The 26,368-nt window shown below is 43.1% G+C and overlaps 1 protein-coding gene across 7 annotated transcripts in view; it reads right to left on the bottom strand.

Annotated features, from left to right (window-relative positions):
* The window catches only part of MAP2K5 (mitogen-activated protein kinase kinase 5), a 140,684-nt gene that overhangs the window by 96,092 nt on the left and 18,224 nt on the right, over positions 1 to 26,368 (bottom strand). For 6 of the 7 annotated variants that reach the window (XM_031505717.3, XM_085589039.1, XM_085589037.1 and 3 more), the window contains exons 4-8: positions 25,939 to 26,008; positions 20,236 to 20,276; positions 19,483 to 19,550; positions 14,759 to 14,807; positions 7,115 to 7,179 (exon numbers count right to left, since the gene is read on the bottom strand). In XM_031505717.3, coding sequence (XP_031361577.1) covers positions 7,115 to 7,179; positions 14,759 to 14,807; positions 19,483 to 19,550; positions 20,236 to 20,276; positions 25,939 to 26,008 — 293 coding nt within the window. The other variant, XM_085589042.1, reaches the window with a different exon arrangement.

Here is a 26,368-nt window from a genome sequence, read left to right as displayed (position 1 = left end):
TTTTAATCAGTTTCAATAACGTATTGATTGGATACTGAAGCTTAAAAATTAAAAGTAAAAAGATGACCGGGGAATTGTCCCATCTCAGCCCAACAGTAGAACCCTCTGTAAATAACTCCTCTTTTAACCATCAGCTAAATGAACACTTCAATACTGCACTACAAAGTCTTCTGCAAAATTACTTTAACTAACAAGCAGAAATTTATCAGCTTCAGCCAAAATCAATGCTGAAATCAATTTGAACACTGGTTGTGTCTAAAGGGGCTCATTGGCAATTTAGGGAAATTACACCATGTAAATGCCTGTGCTTTAATTGAACAGTTTCATCAACTAGGCTGTGATTGCTGTCCATTCATTTATTTACTTTCACTGCAGCTCCCATTCTGCAGAGGAATGGCTTTTGTCAGGCTCCAAGGAGGTGCTTTATCTTCATTTTATGCACTTTTGTGCAGAACAGGTTTTATGGGGCGGCCGAGCCCCGCGGGGTCACGGGCAGCGAGTGACCAGCAAGGACTGGGCACTCCTTAAACCCCACTGGAATCACAAAATCCACTGGGACACTTCTAACTCGGCCAGGTACGGCTGCTCCAACACCTTCAGTGGGACTGGAAATAAAACCAAAGGAGGGAAGCAGGAAAGGAATGCACAGGAAAGGAGATCGAGGGAAATGCCAGCACAGGAATCAAGGGAGATGCAATGTGAGGACCTCCAAGGGTCAAAAATGTGTTTTGATGCCAAACAAGTCACTGAACCTGCCTGTGATCCCTTCCCTGAGCACCAGGATGGAACAAGAACGTGGGGAAAAGGTTGGGAGAACCTTCCCTGGGAGTTGCCCACCAGTGCCGCTGGGTCAGCTCCAGGCTGGGAATCTGCAGCTCCATTCCTGCTTCTGTCACTGCCCTGGGAAGTGATTCCAGCTCTGTCCCCATCACCCTCTGCCACAGAGCCAAAATTATCTGTGAGTTAAAGTGTTTCAAAAAGAGGTAAATGATAGTTCTTGTCTTACACCTGTGCTGGAGAAGAGAAGGATCCAGGGAAACCTTGGAGAACCTTCCAGGACCTGAAGGGGCTCCAGGAGAGCTGGAGAGGGACTGGGGACAAGGCCTGGAGGGACAGGACACAGGGAATGGCTCCCACTGCCAGAGGGCAGGGCTGGATGGGATACTGGGAAGGAATTCCTGGCTGGGCTGGAATTGCCAGAGCAGCTGTGGCTGCCCCTGGATCCCTGGCAGTGCTGGATGGGGCTTAGAGCACCCTGGGACAGTGGGAGGGTGTCCCTGCCATGGCAGGAGATGGAATGGGATGGGATTTAAGGTCTCCTCCAACCCAAACCATTCCAAGATTCTGTGATATTCACATGGAAAACCAGCAACAAATGCCCAGAGGAGAGGAACAGCCCTGCTAAGATTTGGGCTGGATTCCCACAACACCTGAGGTGCTGTAAGGAACAAACTGGGAGCCCAGAGCTCCTTCCTGACAGCAGCCCTGTCCTGCACCTGCAGCTCTGGGATAACCCAGGAGAATCCAGCCTTGCTCAGCCAAAGCTCCTCAGGGCAACACCAAACCCAGGTCACCCCATCAGCAGCCCTGCACACGGAGCTCAGCCTTCACCCTCCTCCCACAGCCACAGCCCAGCTCCTCCAGCTCCCTGGGATGCTCTGGGAAGGCTGAGCTGGAGCAGAGGCTGGGCAGAGTCACAGAACAAAGCAGGGATTTATTCAAGGATCTCCTCCATGGATCCACCTTGGGCAGCACCAGAGCCCAGCCAGGGCTGCCCCAGGAGGAACCAAAATGGTCCCAAAATGGTCCCAAAATGCACGAGCGCTCCCGGGGGCTCTCCCTGGGATCAGTTCTGCTCCATTGGCACCTTGGAGTTCATTATCCAATTCCAGCTTCAGCCCAGGCAGTCCCACCCTGCTTGTTTTTCTCTCTCCAGCCCGCAGTGTTTGTGCTCCTGGGCTGAGGTTTGGATCATTGTCCTTGGTGCCCAGCTGGAGCAGGAATTGTTTTGTCTCTGCTCTGTGCACAGAGCTCAGCATCCTCTGATGTGGAGCCCAGACCCACACACTAAAGCAGCTCAGAATGTGAAAAATATAAAATCTAAATCTGAGGCCTCACCTGCTCCAGGGCTGGCAGAGCTGCCCCAGCAGTGCCAGGGGATGCCCAGCTCTGTCCCAGGGTGGGCTCCAGGCTGTGGAGCAATCCCAGCTGCCTCCCACACTTTCCATTCTGTGTGCTGATGGGGCACCCCAAGGTTGGCTGCGAGACGGAATGAGGGGAAGGGCAGATGCTGGAACGTTCACCCACACTGCAGAACTGCTCCAGGAAATTGCTCAGGCAAATTAAGCTCCCTCATTTCTCCCTGTTTTCCAGGCTATCCAATTTTTTGGAGTGGGACATCAGCCACAGCCACTTCTCTCCCAATTACTCAACTTCCAAGTGAAGCCTTCTGCTCTCACAGCATTTTGCTAAGATGGGAACTGATGTTCCCATTCCTTCCCTCTCTCCCAGATCCTGGTAACTCTCAAATTAATTAGGGCATCATTGGGGCTTTATGGTTATTTTTCCTTTATGCTCCTGCTGCTGCAGACTCCAACAGAACCCATGGAGTTACAAAACCTCACCGTAAAATAAATCCCAGGAGGCTGTGCCCTGCCCTAAACAGAGTTAGGACATCTCACCTCTCCTTTCTCCTTGAAAAACAAAAACTAAAAAACATGGAATAAGAATAAAACAAGAATAAAACCTTCATTTTGCTTCTGTATAAAGAAAAGAGTGATGCTTTAGACACATCATGTGAGGAAGACCTGACAGAGGAATTATTTGCCAGAGATAACCACTTGTACTTTGTAATATTTAGGTTCAAAATATACAAAACTAAGGATCTGAGGCCTGAATAATTTAATGAAGCTGCTCCTGAGACTGGCTGGCAAAGCACATCCAATCATTCCAAAGGAAATCCTTCACCTAAGGAAAGATCTCCTCAGAGAAGTCTCTGCAGGCTCTGATGGAGCCCAAAGATGCAGCACAAAGCAGAACCTTTAAAAGTCTTTTGGACTGACCCATGAACTATTTATTAAAAAAAAAAAAAAATAGGGAGAGAGAGAGAAAAAAAAAAGGCAATTTAAGCAAATCCAGAGATGTCCTGCCCCACAGATGTTTGGGAAGAGCTCAAATCCTGCATCCTCCACCATAAAATGGGCAGCTGAGTTTCAAACAATGCATTAAAATTGGATTTAAATACTCCACGGGCAGTGGCAATGGGAGCAGAAGACAAAAGTACCTGCAGCACCTGGCGACAGGAGAGCAGCACACTCAGGTGCTTTGCTGCAGCAGATTTTACCTTTTCTTGACAATCTTCACCCAAACCAGGGCACGCTCTGCCAGCTGAGCAGCGCTGGAAGAATTCCTGCTTTCTGCTGCAAAGTTCAAGAGACACTTTGGGCTTGTTTTCTATTTTCTCACATATTTTTGAACATGCAAGCAACCAAAAAGCAAAGCTAATTAACTGGTTTTGCCATATCTAACAGGAGAATTTTTATCGTTCCTTAATTAAGCAAACAGCGGATCAAAAGGTAGGGGCAGAATAATATGTCAAAGAACTATAAAATCCCTTCTTTTTAGAACAGGAAAAACATTTAGATTCAGCAAGTTCTCCCTAGAAATATTGCTATAAAGTATTGATTTTTTACCAGGCTCAATTGACTGAAAAGTTGTTTGTATAGCAATATTGGCCGAGCCAATATAGTGGAACAATTTTGCTCCACACAGTAATCAAGTGTATTTCTAAAGTATAATTATACTGTCATAAAAATAAAGCTAAGATACCTCTTCTCCAAGCCATAAACCACTCACAGCTGTAAAGAACCCAAATAAATGAAATCCATTTTCTAACTAAAAAAATCCCTATTTTCTAACTAAACATAGGCTTGCAAAGAGAGCAACGCCACCTCCAGCCGGGGGGGGAGCAGGAGGGCTGATCAATACTTCAATCTCAATAAACTATTCCAATAGAAGAGTTTTTCCATGGAAAAAAGAGAGGCTGGGAGATTTTTATTTTTGTTTTGTTCAACCTCCTGCCACGCAGGTGGGAAATATTCCCTGAACGCCAGGAATATTTCACTGCCACGATGGATACGAGTGGTGAGAAAGAGCTGGGAAAAGAGGGGGAATGAAGGAAAAAGATAAAAAATACAAGGTGAGGATAAGGAAAAAATAAAAAGGAGGGTGCAGAGAGGCTGGTGGTGAGCTGCAGATCGATCCCCACTCGGCCTCTCCTCCCCGAGCCAACGGCCCCACGCTGGAGAGGGAAACTGCCCAACCTCTGCAATTCATCCCACCTGACAAACGGGCATTGATTCATGGAATAAAACACCCCTGGAATAAATATTTCTGTTTCCAGCTGGAATCCCTCCTCTCCTGCTGGGGCCTGCATGCTCTGCCAGAGAGGGAGAATTGGGAATTTTTTGGGAAGGGGGGGTTGCTCCAAGGTTGTGCACAAGGCTGGGAGAGCTGGGGATGTTCCCCTGGAGAAGGGAAGGATCCAGGGAGGGCTCAGAGCCCCGGGAATGTTCCCCTGGAGAAGGGAAGGATCCAGGGAATCCTCAGAGCCCTGGGAATGTCCTCTGGAGAAGGGAAGGATCCAGGGACTCCTCAGAGCCCTGGGAATGTTCCCTGGAGAAGGGAAGGATCCAGGGAATCCTCAGAGCCCTGGGAATGTTCCCTGGAGAAGGGAAGGATCCAGGGAATCCTCAGAGCCCTGGGAATGTTCCCTGGAGAAGGGAAGGATCCAGGGAATCCTCAGAGCCCTGGGAATGTTCCCTGGAGAAGGGAAGGATCCAGGGAGAGCTCAGAGCCCTGGGAATGTTCCCTGGAGAAGGGAAGGATCCAGGGAATCCTCAGAGCCCTGGGAATGTTCCCTGGAGAAGGGAAGGATCCAGGGAATCCTCAGAGCCCTGGGAATGTTCCCTGGAGAAGGGAAGGATCCAGGGAATCCTCAGAGCCCTGGGAATGTTCCCTGGAGAAGGGAAGGATCCAGGGAATCCTCAGAGCCATTCCAGGGTTTAAAGGGGCTCCAGGAGAGCTGGAGAGGAACTTGGGACTATGGATGGAGGGACAGGACACAGGGAATGGCCTCAGAGTAGAAAAGTGCAGATTTAGATGGATACTGGAAGGAATTCTTGGCTGGGCTGGAATTCCCAGAGCAGCTGGGTCCCTGGAATGTCCAAGACCAGGTTGGAGGGGTTTGGAGCACTGTGGGTCAGTGCAAGGTGTCCCTGTCATGGCAGGGGTGGGATGAGATAAACTGAGCTCCCTTCCAGCCCAAACCATGACAATCTGTAAAATATCCACCAAAAAAACCAGTGCCCATTCCCTGGAAAAGGCTGGAGTGACTCCTGTCCTGGAGAAACCCCAAAATCCCTGCAGCTGCTGACTTTAAATGAACGGGATAACAAGGAACAGGAGCCACAGAAACACCTCCCTGACACAGGAGGGGTTTAGGGTTGAGCTCCTGCTTTTCCAGGTGACATTTTCCCTCTCCCAGAGTGCAGGGAATGCCACAGTCCCCACTCCAGGCTGGGGATCCCAGCTGCACACCCCCAAAAACACAGGATGGTGGCACACAGGGCTTTTATCCCTTATCCTTTATCCCAATCCCAATTCCACATCCTCAGAAACACAGGATGATGGCACACAGGGCTTTTATCCCAATTCCACACAGGATGGTGGCACACAGGGCTTTTATCCCTTATCCCAATCCCAATTCCACATCCTCAAAAACACAGGATGGTGGCACACAGGGCTTTTATCCCAATCCCACACAGGATGGTGGCACCAAAGGCTTCTATCCTAATTCCACACCCTCAGAAGCACAGGATGTTGGCACACAGGGCTTTTATCCCAATTCCACATAGGATGGTGGCACCAAGGGCTTTTATCCCAATTCCACATCCTCAAAACACAGGATGGTGGCACACAGGGCTTTTATCCCTTATCCCAATCCCAATTCCACATCCTCAGAAGCACAGGGCTTTTATCCCAATCCCACACCCCCAGAAACACAGGATGGTGTCCCACAGGAGCATCCAGCTTTGATCCCAATTCCCTGATGAACCTTCTCAGCCTCTCCACCCAACACCAAGTCCGAGCTCTAAAGCTCAACATTCTCTCTCCTATCTCTGTAAAAATCAAAAAATAACAACATTTCCTCAATTCCTAGGAACATCCTTCTCCAAGAAAAGATTTCTGAAGCACCTTCCACCCCTAAAGCCAACCTGATTTTCAGAGTCCATCCCAAGGCTGCGTTTCCTCCTTGGAGGCTCTGGAAATCCATTTCCATCAAACCTTCAGCCAGGAGCTGTTTTGCAGTGCTGGCAGCCAATTAGGAACTAAACTAAATGCACCGTGGCTTTTAAAACATTTTAGAGGGGGGAAAAATAATGTTAATATCAAAGTTAAAATGTCTAAGGTATAAACAAAACCCTAATGGGATGCTGGGTTACTGTATATGGTAAACAGCTCTCTGGAGGAAACCTTTATTATTCCCTCAGGGCTTTCTGACAAAGTATGGATTTCTTAATTCCCACAGGAATATTTTTCATACCCCACTGCAGACTATTAAGGCCCAGATATTGCATTCTGTAGTTTAAACTTTGCACCATGCAGAAGCAGGAGTTTTCTCAACAGGAAAAGTCCTATCTGTGCTATCTGAATTTTTTACAGTATTAAAATGAATCAATCCTGGCCGCGGGGTTGGAGCTTCTGCACCAAAATTTGGGGGAGCTGGGAGGGAGGGAGAGGCAGGAACAGGGGGTGAGGGATTCTGAAGGAGCAGGGCACTGCTGCCGTGCCAGGTGAGCCAGCAGGAATTCCAAATCCAGGACATCCCAAATCCCACTTGTGAACCCTCAGCTCATCCCCAGAAAAACCCAACGCCATGTCAAAAACCGAATTAAACCCCAGAACGCTTTAAAACTTAAATTAAGATTTTTTTTCTTCCTGCAGAGCAGCAAGGGCCTGCCTACACCGTATCAATGTAAAGAACAAAATCGCTGTGAAATTTGAATTTTGGGACAGATTTCAGGTGAAAAACCTCCCCCCCAGCACCACTCACTTGTAGACTGTGCCGCCGTTGCCGTGGCCGAGGATGTCTCGGTATCGAATGTCTTGTTCATTCATCTCCAGGAGGAAGAAAGCAAGAAAAACAAAAAGAGATGTCATGCCGGGGATGGAAATGTCAAGGAAAAGCAACTCCAGGCCATAAACAACAAGCAGGCTGGGTCATTTCAAGTTCAGCTGCAAGAACGAGAAGATCAATACAACATTTGCCGTCCAATTTATAAAAGACGATACCAAGGGACGAAGTGATGGAAAGTTTAATGACAATTTGTTTGCCTGGGTCATTTCATTAAAGTTTGATAAAAGGTGTCAAAATGGAATGATATAATATAGCTCAAGAGGGTCAGGGCACTGCTGCTGGGAGGAAAAAGGGGCTCCAGAGCAGCCAGGAGGCAGAGCCAAAGTTGGAGGTGAATGGGAACAACCCCGGCAGCTGGAAAAGTTTTGGGATTTCTCCTGGAATCAGCACGGATTCTGAGCGGCAGCTCTGCCACGGCTCAATGTTGATATTTTTTTTTTATCTAAACAAAAATCAGTCCGGAATCCCAAATCGAAGTGATTTTTCCCTTGAAACACACAACGAATTCCTCGCCTCCGTTTTTCTGGGATAACCGAGATCCTCGGGAATTCAGCAGCTGAATTGTAAAAAATAAAAGCACTGCGCGAATTCCTGAATTTTATTTTTTGTGGATTTTACAACGGCTTAACTCATGGCCTGAGAAGCAACTGAAATGTAAAATAGTTCAATCTTCTCCTGGACAAGCAGATATTCTGATTTTGCACAAATTAAAAAAATCCCTCTAAAGGCCTTTTTGCAATTCACGTTTATACTTTAAAATAAATATTTTGAACAGAATTAATTCTTGGGTTCAAAGCAATTTTCTTTTCCAGAAAGATTCCTCCATTGCTTGATCATTTTAAAGCAGAAAATGTTTGGGCAAATCCTGCTTGGAAAAGATATTTTCCTAGGAAACATTAACTCATTTTCAGTAATTACTCGTATTTTATGGGGCACCAAGTTAAATATTTCACATGACTTGGCCTGGCTGCTTAAAGATGTCATTTTTGTGTATTAACACAAGTGATGATAACAAGCTCAAATGTCCCAAAGAGTCAATACTCAGCATTTCTAATGACCAGAAAATGAAATATTTTATTGATTCAGAAGAAGTTGCAAGGGCAGAAATGATTAACCCAAAATTGATGGTTTTTCCTTTCACTACCTGAGCAAAAAAATGTGGTTTTTCACTCGAATTGTTACACAGGGATGGGAAAACCTGAGTTGAGAGAACTCAAAGGAGGAGGTGATGATTTTATTGTTTATTTGTAATTAAACCTGGGCCAGGTTCCTGAGGAGGGCCCATTCCAGCACCAAGGTTTGTGATGAAAATCAGGATTTATTTCATTACTGAAAGCTCCTCTTATTGCATCCATCAGAAAATGCAAACAAAAAAGGGGGGAAGTTGCATTTAAAATATGTCAAGAGTCTACAGTGGATCCCTAAAATAAAAATAATTTCTCTCAGGCTGCAGACTCGGGAATTTTGGGGAGTTTTGCTCTTCCAAGTTTTGCTCTTTGGAGTAAACATCTCCAAAATGTCCTCCTGAACCAACCCCTCTGAAGGAAATCCACAAAACCAACAATAAATTTGTATTTCTGCACCTCGATGGGGGAAAAGAGAAGATCTTTTTTGGAGGGAATTCCAGGGAAAACCAGGAATGCTGGGGTGGAGGCAGGAGCTGCCCAAAAAGGGAATAAAATGGGATTTACTGGCTCAAATAAAGGTGCCAAAAGCACGGGGTGATTTATTTATTCCACTGGAAAAGTGGATTTTCCATCATAAAAGGTTCTCCTTATGGGTATAAAGCTGCAACCCCAATTTGGATGGGCTGGAAAATTCAGGAATTCATGGAAAACCAAGCAGGGAGCAGCAAACAAAGCATCCCTCCTTTCCACCTGGCACTGGGAGGGTTTTTGTAAATAAAGAGCCAAATTCCCAATTAATCCCGGTGAAATCAGGGTGGGTTTTGGGTGAATAAAAAGCCAAATTCCCAATTAATCCCGGTGAAATCAGGGTGGGTCTTTTGTGAAATATTAAAATCCAACTGTCCAATTAACCCTGGTGAACTCAGGGTGGACTTTTTGTGAATTGTTAGAAGTAAAATTACCAAATAATCCCGGTGAATTCATGGTGGGCTTTCTGTGAATTATTAAAATCCAATTTCCCAATTAATCCTGATGAAATCAGGGTGGGCTTTTGGTGAATTATTAAAATCCAAATTCCCAATTAATCCTGGTGAAATAAAGGTGGGCTTTGGGTGAATTATTAAAATCCAAATGCCCAATTAATACTGGTGAAATCAGGGTGGATTTTTTGTGCATTATTACAAGTAAAATTCCCAATTAATCTTGGTGAAATCAAGGTGGGTTTGGGCGAATTATTAAAATCCAGCCCAATTAATCCTGGTGAAATCAGGATGGGCTTTTTGTGAATTATTAGAAGTAAGATTCCCAATTAATCCTGGTGAATTCAGGGTGGGCTTTTTGTGAATTTTTAAAACCCAAATTCCCAATTAACCCTCATGAAATCAGGGTAGATTTTGGTGAATTATTCAAACCCAGCCCAATTAACCCTGCTGAAATCAGGGTGGTTTTTGGTGAATTATTAAAATCCAAATTCCTAATTAATCCTGATTAAAATAGGGTTGGATTTTTGTGAATGATTCAAACCCAGCCCAATTAACCCTGCTGCAATCAAGGTGGGATTTTTGTGAATGATTCAAACCCAGCTCAATTCCTGCTGGCTGAGCCCCGAGCAGGGGATTGAGGAGATTTCCCAAATCCCATTTTGCAGGGAGGCTCTGGTGAAATCAGGGTGGGTTTTGGGGATTATTAAAACCCACATTCCCAATTAATCCTCATGAAATCAAGGTGGGTTTTGGTGAATTATTGAAACCCAGCCCAATTAATCCTGCTGCAATCAAGGTGGGATTTTGTGAATTTTTAAAACCCAAATTCCCAATTAACCCTGCTGAAATCAGGGTGGTTTTTTGTGAATTATTCAAACCCAAATTCCCAATTAATCCTGGTGCAATCAGGGTGGGATTTTTGGGAATGATTCAAACCCAGCCCAATTCCTGCTGGCTGAGCCCCGAGCAGGGGATTGAGGAGATTTCCCAAATTCCATTTTGCAGGGAGGCTCTGGTGAAATCAGGGTGGGTTTTGGGGAATTATTAAAACCCACATTCCCAATTAATCCTCATGAAATCAAGGTGGGTTTTGGCGAATTATTGAAACCCAGCCCAATTAATCCTGCTGCAATCAAGGTGGGATTTTGTGAATTTTTAAAACCCAAATTCCCAATTAACCCTGCTGAAATCAGGGTGGTTTTTTGTGAATTATTCCAACCCAAATTCCCAATTAATCCTGGTGCAATCAGGGTGGGATTTTTGGGAATGATTCAAACCCAGCCCAATTCCTGCTGGCTGAGCCCCGAGCAGGGGATTGAGGAGATTTCCCAAATTCCATTTTGCAGGACGCTCGGGGGGGCAGCTCCTCATGAACTGCTGCCACTCTATCAATGCAGAATCAATGGGTGGCATTTACCCTGAGTGACAGAAAAGAAATAAATATTTATATCCCATCACCTCCATCCGCGAGGCCGGGCAGAAAGCTATTTCTGACCTGTCAATATTTGATTCTCTTGAAGAATCACGGCCCCTTTTTTAATGATTCTTATGAATTCCTTATGAAAGCCAAATGGAAACAACGGGGGGAATATCGTTAGGCAGGGCTCAAAGCAGAAACTGCCAAAAAAAATTCAAAAATAATCAAAAATTATCAAAAATAATCCAAAATTATCAAAAATAATCCAAAATAATCCAAAACAATCCAAATAATCCAAAATAATAAAAAATAATCCAAAACAATCCATAATAATCCAAAATAATAATCCAAAATAATCACCCAGGCCAGACTTAAGTATTGCTTACGTGTGACTTAATCCCCCACAAAATGAATAAAAGTTAAAATTTTCACCCAAAATCCATCCCCAGTCGTGGAGCTGTGACCAAAATTTTGCAGGACACAACCGAAATAATTTTCTCCCAACAAAAATCAGATCCACTCCCACCAGGCTGACTAAAAACTAGCATTAAAAGTTAATTATTTCTTTCTTTTTACTGGTTTTCAGTAACATTTTTAATATCAGAAGAGATACTTAATCATTATCTTCTTTTTCTTACTGGGTGTAAATGGAGAATTTCATTCTTATTTTCTTTTTAGTGGGTTTAAGTAACAATTCCAATATCGTAAGTACCGAATAATTATTTTCTTTTTTTAGTGGGTTTCATTTACATTTTTAATATCATAAAAAGAGGCACTTAATCCTTATTTTCTTCTGTTTTTCAGGGGGTTTAAATAACATTTTTGATATCATAAGAGGCACTTAATCCTTATTTTCTTCTATTTTTCATCGGGTTTAAGTAACATTTTTAATATCATAAGAGCCACTTAATCCTTATTTTCTTTTTCTTTTTCCCAGGGAGTTTAAGAAGAGGTTTGGTTTTAAAATTCTAAACCCCAGGGAACAAATCTTGCAGGGCACACCAACCTGTATTTAGAATAAATTTATTCTGCATTTAGAATTTATTCTGTATTTAGAACAACCAAAATGCCAAATTCAGCCAACCACAGGGAGATTTCACTCACATTTAATTCACATTTTACTCTAAAATAAAAGAGTAATATCGGAGTAAACTCGATTTAAAAGTTCAGCCACCTGCTGCTGCTGCTCCCAGAATCTCGAGAGAAATACTTTATTTACCTGGGAATTCTGAAATATTTTAAAAAAATTAACTGGCAGGAATTTGAGAAGTCTGAACTCAGCCTAAAATTCACATTTCTAGCTGTATCCCAGCAATTCTGCAGTGTTGGGCTCATGTTTTGGAGGGGAAAATTTCATTTTTGACAGGGGAAAATCTTATTTTTGAGGAAAAAATCTCAATTTGGGAGAGGGAAAATGATGTTATTTTGGGAGGGGGAAAAAAAATCTCATTTTTGGTGGGGGGAAAAAATATCATTTTGGGAGAGGAAAAAAAAAATCTCACATTTGGCGGGGAAAGGAATCTAATTTTGGGACGGGGAGTAAAAAATTCTCATTTTGACAGGGAAAAAAAATCTCACTTCGGGAGGGGGAAAAAAAATGTCATTTTTGGTGAAGAAAAATATCACATTTTTGTTGGGGGAAAAAAAAAAAAATCTCATTTTTGGCAGGGAAAAAAAACCCCACATTTTTGGCCGGGAAAAAAATCACGTTTTGGGATGGGGTAAAAAAATCTCATTTTTGGTGGGGAATTAAAAAAAAATGTTATTTTAGGAGGTAAAAAAACCCTCATTTTTGGCAGGGGAAAAAAAATTTTGTTTTTAGTGAGGAAAAAATCACATTTTTGGGCGGGGGGCAAAAGAATTCTCATTTTGGCGGGAAATCCCTCATGTTTACCCTGACAACTTTTTGGCGGGAAAAAAAAATCGAAATTTGAGATGGGGGAAAAAAAACCTCATTTTGGTGGGAAAAAAAAAAAAAAATTTTGGTGAGGAAAAAAAATCACATTTAAGGCGGGGGGGAAGAAAAAATGTCATTTTTGGAGGGAAATCCCTCATTTTTTGCCCTGACAGGGCTGAGGTGAGGGTAACGCGGAGCTGAGCCCGGGATAACGCGGAGCTCGGCCCGGGGATAAAATATAAATATAATTTTTATATACATAGTATATATTTATAAATATATTTTATATTTATATTTATTTCTATAAAATAATTAATTTATAAATTTAAAATGTTTATAAAATAACTATATATTTATATTCTAAATATCTAGCATATATTTCTATAAATATAATGTATTATATATATTTATATATTCCTGTCTAATAGTTACAAATATAAAATATTAAAAATTGTATATCTACTTTAATTTTATATATTTCTTTCTATAAAATATATTTATGTATTAAAAGTACATATAATTAAATAATAAATATAAGTACTATGATTGGCTTTATATTTTATATTTATTTAGAAATTAACCATATTATACATTAAATCTATTTAAATAATTAATATTAAATAGAAACAATATGGGTTTATATTGTACGCTTATTCATATATTAAATATATGTGTATATTAAAATATTTATATAATTAAATATTACATATATATATAATATTTGGGTTTATAGTGATGTTTATTTCTATATAAAATCGATTTCTATATTAAAATCCATTGGCTGCTTGAGCACTGTGGGTTCCCCTTCCTGGGATGCCCTGGGCAGGGAACTGGGATTTTCACTTTGGGATCCCAAACCCATCCCAAACCCCAAAAAAGCTCCCAAATATTTCAGCACCTCCTGCCCTGAACCCCACTGAGGTCATTTAGTGCACAGAAATAAAACCCTAGAAAAGTAAATTTATTTTAATAATAAATTGTAAAATCAGGCCTTATTGCTGCTCCAACCAACCCAACAGCCAAGGCTGCTGAGCTCTTGTGAGAAATGAACTCAAGGGTGAAAATCAGTTTACAGAACAACCTGCTCTTGTGAAAAATCTTCCTGTTCTTGGCAAAAAACCAGATTTTTCACCAAAAAAAAAAAAAAATTATCCTATAAGAATCCATAAAGAAAATACATAAACTACCTAAAAATAGAGATATTTAATAAATATACACACTGGCCAATGAAATTAATTTCAGCAGATTGTTAACCAATTCAATTCATGCACAGTACCTCCTAATATTCCTAGAAATACAAAGTTTATTTATGACACCCTTTTAATCAAACTCCACACCCACAACCCCAGTTTGATCATTGAATTTTGGGATTTTTAATGTAAATATAGAGTTTATTCTTTATGACACCCTTTTAATCAAACTCCATACCCGCAATCCCAGTTTGATCACTGAATTTTGGGATTTTTAATGTAAATATAGAGTTTATTCTTTATGACACCCTTTTAATCAAACTCCGTACCCGCAATCCCAGTTTGATCACTGAATTTTGGGATTTTTAATGTAAATATAGAGTTTATTCTTTATGACACCCTTTTAATCAAACTTCACACCCACAATCTCAGTTTTATCACTGAATTTTGGGAACTTTCTCCACGCTCCCAGGTCAAATTCAGCATTTTTTGGGGGCCAGAGTTTGTCAGTGCAGAAATTACAAAATTCTCAGTAACCAGGGCTCCAACAAATGAGCTAAGTAAATAAAAATTCAACTATTCTCCACAAAACCCCAAGTTTTAATCTCATTTCTACCTCTGCTGTGAGGCTGACAGCAGTGAGAAGTTAATTCGGTAATTCAAAATTGAAGAGCCTCCATCCATTTGCAGCTGAAGCAGATTTGGAGAAGGGAAAAAAAGCAGATTTTTCCTTTCCACAGGAGAAAATTTTTCCTGTGGAAAGGAAGAAACTTCCACAGGAGGAAATTTCTGCACCAATCGAAAGAAAATTTCTGTGCCAATAAAAGCAAACCTGGACCCTGAATGCTCCCATGAGCCGCCAATTTTGGGTTAAAAAAATCAAAATTACAGCTGGAAGAGCACCCAGGGGTGCCAAAACCAGACGTGGCCGAGCCACAGCACCCACCTGGCCATTGGCAAGGATCTTCTTCAGCTCTGCAGAGGATTTCTTCAGGCTGGGGAAGAAAAAAAATCCAAATTAGGAGCGATTATTTTTAACAGCTGGGGCTGTTTCACTGCCCAGCTGAGGAACGAGGGGAGTTTGTGCTTCTGAATTCTGCGATTTCCAAGGGGAAGGTGTGGGGAGAGCAGGCAGCATTAAAAACAAGCAGTGAATAGTTAAAAAATTTTAAAATAAATATATTTTTCACCTTACAGCTGGTTTAGACCCCTGGCTGCACAACCTGGTGAGACACAGCCCATTGCTCAGCAGCTCCGAGAGGGAAATTTAAAATAAAGGTGCTCCCACGTCTCAGGTGTGTCAAAAAAACCCCAGCAGGATGAGGCTCATCCCAGTTTTCATGTGCCACATCTGGATTTCGGGCTCCCCAAGGCACAATTCCAGGAATTCCCGTGGATCTCAGCTCGGAATTCCCGATTCCATGCCCAAATCCCCGAGGGGAGCCCAGCTTTCCATGGAATTCCCCATTCCAGGGGAATTTGCTGAATTCCCTTGGCTTTTCCAGGAGAATCCACTCCCAAACCAAAACAACAAAATTCAGTTTAAATTCCAGGAGAATCCATTCCCAAACCAAAAACAAGAAAATTCAGTTTAATTTCCAGGAGAATCCACTCCCAAACCAAAACAACAAAATTCAGTTTAATTTCTTCCCTTGGCTCTTCCAGGAGAATCCACTCCCAAACCAAACCAACAAAACTCATTTTAATTTCTTCCAAATTAAACTGGAAGAATTCCAACTCGCTTGGAAGTTTTCTTCCCAGAGAACTTCACCAAACCCCAATTCTCAGCTTAGAAATGGGGGAAGAAATGGGGGAAAAAATGGGGAAAAAATGGGGGAAGAAATGGGGAAAAAATGGGGGAAGAAATGGGGAAAAAATGGGGGAAGAAATGGGGAGGAAATGGGGAAGAACCACTCTCCCAAATCTCAGGTGAGTTAAAGGGTGAAACCTTTAATGCCCTCAAACTCCTTCAAAAACTCACAAAATCCTGGTTTTTTTTTTCCCCCTCTTTTCCTGACAAACTCTTTTCCTTGGAGCTTCAACACAACAAACTGCCAGGGCAGCAACGTCTGCAAAACTTTATCTCAAAGGGACATTCTGCTCTTATTACTGAAGTTAAAAAAAAAAAATTAAAAAAAAAAAAGTACAAAATAATATATTCTTGAAAGGGCTGTGCACGTGTCTTGATCACAGATCATTATTAACAGGAACAGTGAAAACACAGATTTCATATTTGGTGGCTTTGTTCTTTAATAGGCCTCTTGTTCCCACGGCTGCTTTAAAGAAAAATTAAGTTTTCCAAGGAAACATAAGTTGATCTTGTCATCTTTCATGACTAACAATTTGTGAACATGAAACAAAGAGAGACTTTCAATTACTTCAAAAACAAAACTCCTGGTGCAGAAGGTTTTGGAAAAGGAATGGCAATTAACCACCAGATAAGGTGACAAGAATCTTCTAGAAGCTTCATTTTCAATGCACTTGAAGGAGAAGCTCAAAGTACAGGAGGAACTGAAAGGCAAGCGTGCAGCAGTGACAGAAAAATCAGCTTTATTTAGCTCAGGCTGGGGGGACTGCAGAGCATATTCACATTTATTTTCCTTTCATTTAAGAGTTTTGGGATGGGGTAGAATATTCCCCCAGGGATGGGGCAAACTTTGCCAGGATGGGATTTTTTTTTTTTTTAATCTTAATTTTTAAAATTGAATTATTTTCATTTTTTAATCTCAATTTAAAAAATTCCAGAGTCACCAAAAGGAGCAGCAAATTTGGTTTACTGTTTTTTGGTTGGTTTTTTTTTTTTTATAGGGTTTCCAGTGGGGGAAAACCACAGCCCTGCTGCTGGAATCTCCCAGAGTGAAAATGGGATTTGTGGGGCTGTCCCACCCTCAAAAATTCACCCTCCAAATGTGCCCCTCTGACCACGATCATCCGTGGTTAATTCACCTTTTTCATCTTCACAAAATTCCTTTTTTTTTTCATTTCTTTTTCTCAGGGAGAAAAGGGAGCAGGATGCTGATGCACGGATAAATGGAATATTGTGTGTGCTTATTAGAATAATAGAATAATTTAGGTTTAAAGGAGCCTCCAGAGAATTTTATTCCCATGGCTCAGATGTGCTCTTGTAGGAAGAAGATGGAGCCAGACCCTCCTTGTTTCTTTTTAAGGTTTTTATCATAACTTCCTATAACAATTCATGTAATAAAAAGGAGTTTATCCTCCAGCATTTGATAAACAAATCTCTCAGGGAAAAAAAAAGAGAGTAAGTTCTCTTGCATTTTAAGACCTAAATATGAGTTTCTAAATTAGAGTTGGAATGTAAAAATCAAGATAAGGTGGATGAACTCCAAAACTTTGCTGGAACTGTAGGAAGCAGGCACTTTAGCTGAAAATATTTTTTTAAAAATCGTACCCCACACAAATAAACCTATATAAGTGTATTATTTAGACTATTTATTGGTACAAAACTCTGAGTTTTCAGGAAGAAACACCCTGCAAACCCTCATTTCTTCCTGAAACACACAGCAAATCCTTATTTCTCCACAGCAAACCCTATTTTTTTCCTGGAATTCCCAGCAAACCCTTATTTCTTCCTGAAAAACCCAGCAAACCATCATTTCTCCTTAAAACACCCATCAAACCCTTATTTCTGCATCAGCAAAAACTAATTTCTCCCTGAAACACCCATCAAATCCTAATTTCTTCTTGGAATCTCCAGCAAACCCTAACTTCCTCTTGAAATTCCCCAACTTCTCCCTGGAATTCCCACCAATCCCTCATTTCTCCAGCAGCAAACTCTAATTTCTCCCAGAAACACCCATCAAATCCTAATTTCTGCCTGGAATTCTCACCAATCCCTCATTTCTCCAGCAGCAAACTCTAATTTCTCCCAGAAACACCCATCAAATCCTAATTTCCCCTGGAATTCTCACCAATCCCTCATTTCTCCAGCAGCAAACCCAAGGGGAGCAGCTCCATCAGCCCCAACACAGCAACACCCACCAGAATTCCATCAACTTTCCAACCACAATTTCAACGACCTCCCCGCCACACTTCCACCTTCCCACCAGAACTCCAACAACCTTCCCAACAGAATCCCAACAACCTTCCCAACAGAATCCCAACAACCTTCCCAACAGAATCCCAACAACCTTCCCACCAGAATCCCAACAACCTTCCCAACAGAATCCCAAGTACCTTCCCAACAGAATTCCACCTTCCCGACACAATTCCAACATGTCCTGCCACAATTCCACCTTCCCAGAGTTCCACCAACTCTCCCACCCCAATCCCAACAACCTTCCCACCACAATCCCAACAACCTTCCCAGCAGAATTCCAACAACCTTCCCAGCAGAATTCCAACAACCTTCCCAGCAGAATCCCAACAACCTTCCCAGCAGAATTCCACCTTCCCACAATTCCAACAACCTTTCCTCCACAATTCCAACAACCTTCCCACCACAATTCCACCACCTCCCACCACAACTCCACCAACCTCCCCGCCACAATTCCACCTTCCCACCACAATCCCAACAACTTTCCCACCAGATTTCCACTCTCTCACCACAATCCCAAGAACCCTCCCACCACAACCCCACCGTCCCGCCCCAAACCCGCTCCAGCCCGGCTCTCCCGGAGCCCGGGGCTCCGTTTTGGGTTGGGGAATTGGGAATGAGGAGGAGGAGGAGGAGGAGGAGGAGGATGAGGAGAGGAGGAGGAGGAGGATAAGGAGAGGAGGAGGAGGAGGAGGAGGATGAGGAGAGGAGGAGGAGGAGGAGGAGGATGAGGAGAGGAGGAGGATGAGGAGGATGAGGAGAATGAGGAGGATGAGGAGGATGAGGAGGAGGATGAGGAGAGGAGGATGAGGAGAGGAGGATGAGGAGAGGAGGAGGATGAGGAGGGGAGGAGGAGAGGAGGAGGAGGAGAGGAGGAGGAGGAGGATGAGGAGAGGAGGAGGATGAGGAGAGGAGGAGGATGAGGAGAGGAGGAGGATGAGGAGAGGATGAGGAGGAGGAGGATGAGGAGGAGGATGAGGAGAGGAGGAGGAGGAGGATGAGGAGAGGAGGAGGAGGAGGAGGAGGATGAGGAGGAGGATGAGGAGAGGAGGATGAGGAGAGGAGGATGAGGAGGAGGATGAGGATGAGGAGGATGAGGAGGAGGATGAGGAGAGGAGGATGAGGAGAGGAGGATGAGGAGAGGAGGATGAGGAGAGGAGGATGAGGAGGAGGATGAGGAGGAGGAGGATGAGGAGGAGGATGAGGAGAGGAGGATGAGGAGAGGAGGATGAGGAGAGGAGGATGAGGAGAGGAGGATGAGGAGAGGAGGAGGATGAGGAGAGGAGGATGAGGAGGATGAGGAGGAGGATGAGGAGGGGAGGAGGAGAGGAGGAGGAGGAGGAGGAGGATGAGGAGAGGAGGAGGATGAGGAGAGGAGGAGGAGGAGGAGGAGGAGAGGAGGAGGAGAGGAGGAGGATGAGGAAGAGGAGGATGAGGAGGATGAGGAAGAGGAGGATGAGAAGGAAGAGGAGGAGGAGGAGGAGGAGAGGAGGATGAGGAGAGGAAGAGGAGGAGGATGAGGAGGATGAGGATGAGGAGGATGAGGAGGATGAGGAGGAGGATGAGGATGAGGATGAGGAGGAAGATGAGGAGGAAGAGGAGGAGGCTCTCACCTGTTGCTGGGCAGGGCCTCGGAGGCGGCCGCGGCGCCGCTGCCGGCGGCTCCCGCCCGCGTGTTCACCTGCGGGCAGCGAGAGGAGCCGGTCAGAGCCTGCCCCAGGACACCCTGCTAATTAACCTGTAATTTGCCACGGGTTCCTCGTTTGCCTAGCAAGGTTAATTAGCTCGTTGCTAGGCACGGATGTAGGTTAGCAGGCTGAGCAATTCCGGGGCCGCGGCGCGCTCGGGGCTTAAACGGCGCGCTGGGAAAGGTGTAAATTCACAATTTATTCTCGTTTTAAACGCTCAAAAATCACTTAATGCCTTTATGGTCTTCTCCGTGTGGTTGCAGGAGCGGTAAGGAATCTAAAATCTAAAATAATTCCATTCCACAACTGGATAAATGACTGAAAGCACAGGAGGGAGGTGGGGGTTTAAAAGCTTTGAAGTACTGGCAGACAGCAGTTGATAAATGAACTACTAAAATTTAAGAACGTGATTAGCAGAGGTGAAAAACAGAAAAAGGCAAACCCACTTTTAATAAAACCACATACACAAACATAGATATCACAGCCAACGCTTTGCAGATGAATCCTTCTCCCACCCTCGCCAAAGGAAAAAAAAAAAAAAATCCAGAATAATAATAATAAAAAAAAAATCTGCTTGTCAGAGCTCAAGAAAGTGCAGTTTTATTTGACATTTCAATAAGTGGAACACAGCATTACAAATCCATCTAACTTTCCTGAAACAATTATTGAAATTCGTACCTTGAGGCCATGTATGTTCCGTTTCCCAGGAGGTTTGCAGGCTGAAACAGTAATTGACTAAATTGTAGAACACATCAGGGCCATTTACAAATTTGCTCAAAATGAATCTTTTCAAAAGAAATGAGGGTGACACCAAAATTAGCAGAGAGAAATGATTGAAAAGTGCCTGGCGAGACCCAGAGTGGGAATTACAGCCCAGGATTTTTAACTTGCAGGAGTGAGCATTTATAAATGCTAAGAGCTTCCTGACACTGTGTAATAGAAATTCTAATTTCTGCCCCAAACACAACAGAATCCAGAGAACCCTTGGCTCAAACCAGGGGATTTTTTTTTTTGGTAATTCAGATTCCAACCTCGTGGCGCTGTGTTTTCACATCCTGGGGGGGTTTTTAACCCCCTGGAATTTCACAGGGATGTTTGCAATCCAATATTTGGGGTTTTTAGGGAATTGGCTGCTTCAGGAATTGGTCATAATGGGGGAGAAATGGGGGAGAAATGGGGAGAAAAAAGGGGGAGAAAAAAGGGGGAGAAAAAAGGGGGAGAAAAAAGGGGGAGAAAAAAGGGGGAGAAAAAAGGGGGAGAAAAAAGGGGGAGAAAAAATGGGGGAGAAAAATGGGGGAGAAAAATGGGGGAGAAACCCCAAACTTGGTGGGAGGAAAAACCACGGCAGGGGCAAAAGCAGAGCCTCCAAAAGATAAATACTGAATTAAAAATAAAAAAGTAAATATTGAATAAATAAAAGGTAAATATGGGGGAAACCACAGGGGAGACCTGGGGAAAAACAAATGGGAGGAAAAATAAACCTGGGGGGGAAAAACTCAAATCTGGGGGGGAAAACCCAAGCAGGGGCAACAGCAGAGCCTCCAAAAAGTTAATTCTGAATAAATAAAAGGGAAATACTGAATAAATAAAAGGTAAATACTGAATAAATAAAGGGTAAATATGGGGGGAAACCTGGGGGGAAAAACAAAGGGGAGAAACCACGGCAGGGGTAACAGCAGTGAGCCCCTCTGGTAAATAGTGAATAAATAAAAGGGAAATAGTGAATAAATAGAAGGGAAATACTGAATAAATGAAGGGAAATACGGAATAAATGAAGGGAAATACTGAATAAATAAAAGGAAATACTGAATAAATAAAGGGTAAATATGGGGGGAAACCTGGGGGGGGAAAAACAAAGGGGAAAAACCATGGCAGGGGTAACAGCAGTGAGCCCCTCTGGTAAATAGTGAATAAATAAAAGGGAAATACTGAATAAACAGAAGGGAAATACTGAATAAATGAAGGGAAATACTGAATAAATGCCACTGAAAATGTCATTTTTTGGGGACAGAGGTACAAAAGTGGCCCTTGCTGGCGGTGACTGGGCTCAGAGGGAGGAGGAAACATTTCCAGGATGTGTCCAGGGGACATTGCCACTCCTCCAGCCAGGAGAAGCTTCTGGAAGGTTTTTTTGGGGCCAGGAGGGTCCCAGCCCCGTTAAAGGGGCTGTCACTGCTGAGTGATGGCAAAAATTGGATTTTTTTCCTTTCCTGACAGCAGGAAGCAGCAATGTTTCTGAGGCAGGAGGACACTGGTGATGGTTATTCAGCACAGCACCCGTGCCCTTCCCACAGCATCGAAAATCACCACGGGCATCCAAAGGGGGAAAAGATTACATCTTAAAAAAAAAATAAATAAATACACAACCCAAAATTATAAATTATAAATACACATCAACCCATTCTGGTCTTCCAATAGAGCAAAATTGGCATTTTGCACAAGGTATTCAATCAATAGTGATTTTTTTTATGGGGTGTGTTTGGATGCTGTGCTCACCTTGCATTCCACAAACACGATGTAAATAACGTGGGTAAAAGATAGAGATAAATAGATATAAATATCTATAAATACACAGAAATCTATATGTGTTTATAGATATTTACCTATATTTATATATAGAATTAAATACCTATATCTATATATAGATATACATAAATATCTATAAATATATAGATATTTATATATAAATATCTATAAATACACAGAAATATATATGTAGATATATATATGTAGAAATATATATGTAGATATATATACATAAATATATGTAGATATATAAAATATATGTAGATATATAAAAAATATATAGATATATATAAAAACACATGTAGATATATATAAAAACACATGTAGATCTATATAAAAACACATGTAGATATATAAAAATATATGTAGATATATATAAAAATATATGTATATATTAAAAATAGATCTATCAAAATTATAGATATATATTTCAAAATACATATATAGATGTATATATAAAAATACATAGCTATATATAAAAATATGTAGATCTATAAAATATATTAATTTGTACATAGAAATATATGTAGATATAAAAATATATTAATATATACATATATAAAAAATAGAGAGAGATACATATATATATATATATATATATATATGTATGTATATATAGATGTGTGTACACATTTTTTAAATGTACAGCACATACAGATGTTTATTTTTAATATAAAATCCCCCTCTGGCTCTTACGAACTAAACAGCAATAATAAAATAATAAAAAAATAAGAGAAAACACCAATTGTTTTCCGCTTAAAGCTATTTTTATCATGAAATAAATAAAGCAGAGCCCAGGTAACACAGGTTGGCACGTGGAAATTTACTCCTGCCAGGATTTTTATGGAATACAGGAGTTTTTTGGGAGCAGGAACTGCGGGTCCCTCAGAAGTGAGAGAGGCAGGAAAGGAAAAGAACTCAAAGGATTTGCCAGGAAATCTCTTGAAAGGGAAAAAGTGGAAATTAAAGAGGCAGAAAAGCTGAAAGTGGCTTTCAAGTGGGGAATGTGGAGAGCCAGGGCCAAAAAGGCTGAGAAAATTTGGGATGTTCATTAGGGAGGCAGGACAAGGAGACGGGGAAGAAAAAAAAAATTTTAAAAAAAATTAAAAATTAAAAAGAGAAAACGGGAAAGAGAGAAGAAAAAAAAGAGCAGGGAAGGGAAAAAAATCAAAAGTAGGGAAGTAAAAAATTAAAAGCAGGGAAAGGAAAAAATCAAAAGCAGGGAAGGAAAAAATCAAAAGCAGGGAAGCACATTTTGTTGGATGTTTCAGAGGGGCTGCACAGCTCAAGGATGGGTTTGGGGAGGTCTGAAAGGTCCAACAGATTAAAAAATAAAAAGGGTTTTAAGGAGGTGGTTTGGGAAGATGAAGCAAAACCGAGCTCCGGAGCAATTTGGAGAGAGGGAAGGAGGAAATGAGGCCAGAACTGAGAATTTGGAGGTGGCTGGGGGGGATTGAAGCTGGGGCAGAAGTGAGAATTCCCGATTTTGTCACCCAGGAAGAGGGATTCCCATGGCTGGTTCTCCAAAAGGAGAATCCAGGAGAAGGTGAAATCTGGAAAATATCAAACCCAGGGCGGGTCAGGCGTGAGCAGCTCCTGCCAGCACTCCTGGAAAATGGAAAGGTTGAAAGGGAAATTCCAAGATTTTCCAACCTGCTCGGATCATCCTCAGTTCCTCTGGAGGATCCAGGGAATCCTCAGAGCCCTTCCAGGGCCTGGAGGAGCTCCAGGAGAGCTGGGGAGGGGCTGGGGACAAGGGATGGAGGGATGGGAGCCAGGGAATGGCTTCAGGGTGGGAAAGGGGAGATTTGGGTGGGATATTGGGAATTGGGAATTGTTCCTGGGAGGTGGGAAGGGGCTGGGCTGGAATTCCCAGAGCAGCTGGGGCTGCCCTGGATCCCTGGAAGTGCCCAAGGCCAGGCTGGACACTGGGGCTGGAGCAGCCTGGGACAGGGGAAAGTGTCCATGGGATGGGAATGGAATCTTTGGGATGGGATGGGATCCATGGAATCCATGGGATGGTATGGGATCCATGGGATCCATGGGATGGTATGGGATCCATGGGATCCATGGGATGGGAATGGAATCCTTGGGATGGAATGGGATCCATGGAATGGGATGGGATGGGATCCATGGGCTTCATGGGATGGGCTCAATGGAATGGGATGGGAATGGGATCCATGGGATGGGAATGGAATCCATGGGATGGGAATGGAATCCATGGGCTCCATGGGATGGGCTCAATGGAATGGGATGGGATGGGAATGGAATCCATGGGATGGGCTCCATGAGATCCAAGGGATGGGATCAGATGGGATGGGAATGGAATCCACGGGACGGGAATGGAATCCACGGGACGGGAATGGAATCCACGGGACGGGAATGGAATCCACAGGAGAATGGAATCCACGGGATGGGAATGGAATCCACGGGACGGGAATGGAATCCACGGGATGGAAATGGAATCCACGGGATGGGAATGGAATCCACGAGACGGGAATGGAATCCACGGGATGGGAATGGAATCCACAGGAGAATGGAATCCACGGGACGGGAATGGAATCCACGGGATGGGAATGGAATCCACGGGACGGGAATGGAATCCACGGGATGGAAATGGAATCCACGGGATGGGAATGGAATCCACGAGACGGGAATGGAATCCACGGGATGGGAATGGAATCCACGGGATGGGAATGGAATCCACGGGATGGGAATGGAATCCACGGGACGGGAATGGAATCCACGGGATGGGAATGGAATCCACGGGATGGGATTTCAGGTCCTTCCCACCCAAACCATTCCAGGATTCCAGGATCCATGCCCGCCACGAGGCAGGAGACCCCTCCCTGTCCCTCCCTGCTCCCACACCTGGAGTCCCCTCCCAGCCAGACAATCCCAACGTTCCACAAAACCCAAATTCCCACGCTCCCCTCAAGCTGCTGCCCCTTTTCCAGAGGGAAGCTGCAGGAATCCCAGAGCCTCCTTGGGAGACCTCGTTAGCACGTGTGTGAGGAGGCTCCCGCTCTAATTGCCCAACTCAAACTTGAGAGAGTTGTAAGTAATGCAAGTGTGCAATGTTTAATTGGGAGCCTCACAGTGCGACTATTTGTGCAATATCAGTTAAGTGAGCAGAGTTTAATTTTTAATTATTTCAATTAATTTATTGCTGGGAGATTTACTTGGAGAATTTAAACCTTCTCAGTTCCGTCAATTAAGAGCCAGAGATTCAGAGCCTGGCTACTGAGATCTGAATGAATTATGTCATGCAGGAGGATTTTTTTTTTTTTTTAAACCATGGAGCTCAGAGAGATCCCTCCCAAAAAACCTCCCAAGCTGCCTGTGGGTTTTTGTCAGCTTGGAGATGACCTATTTTTTAAACTGCCTCAGCCCACAGAATTAACTCTCTCCCCGTCCAGGAGAATTCTTGAAGGGCTTGTGAATTTTTGGACAGCACTGAATGCCCAAATCTCAGATAACAACGTGTCCCACCGTGGTGACAAGGGCACTGCCCAGCCTGTCAGGCTGATTAATGACATTACAACAGCTTTAAAAAGCCCAATTTTCATAAGTATCCAAGCCTTCAGTTATTCATCTGCTTTGCTTGGAAAAAACCATCACCAACGAGTTCTTTAAATGTATTTCAATATGTACTCTGCAAACCTCGTTAGTCTAATTTACTCCAGGAAATTAGCTCTTTTCTGTGCCATAAATGCACTTTTCTCCACGCTCCCCACAATCATGAATTCCTCTCTCCAAATTAAGAGGTAAACAGGACGCTCTGTGCATCCCAAGCTCCCCAGAAGGTGCCAGGGAGCTCTTCCAGAACGTTTTTTGGGGTTTGCTCAGCGTTACCTCGTGGGTAGATCTGGAGAGGCTCTATCAGCTGCCCGTTCACCTGCTGCTCCATCACCGTGGAGAAATACTGCAAAAAAACCCAAAAAAAGGGGGGCTCAGTCACCCAGGAGGGCCGAAAGCACTTGTGGAGTCTGAAATTCCCGGTGGTTTCGTTCTCCCTGTCGTTGCCACGGTGCAAAATCAGCCCTCAGATGGTTCTGCAGAAAGGAATTTAAATAGGGGTCTCACAAAAAGGAATTTAAACAGGGATCCCACAGATCCTGTTCCCACAAAAAGGAATTTAAACAGGGATCCCACAGAAAGGAATTTAAACAGGGATCCCACAGAAAGGAATTTAAACAGGGATCCCACAGATCCCTGCTCCCACAAAAAGGAATTTAAATAGGGATCCCACAGTTCCCTGTTCCCACAAAAAAGAATTTAAATA

The sequence above is a fragment of the Lonchura striata genome, chromosome 10, assembly GCF_050655825.1.
Source record: "Lonchura striata isolate lonStrDom1 chromosome 10, ASM5065582v1, whole genome shotgun sequence".
Lineage (NCBI taxonomy): Eukaryota > Metazoa > Chordata > Aves > Passeriformes > Estrildidae > Lonchura > Lonchura striata.
This window is presented reverse-complemented; position numbering and strand designations above follow the sequence as displayed.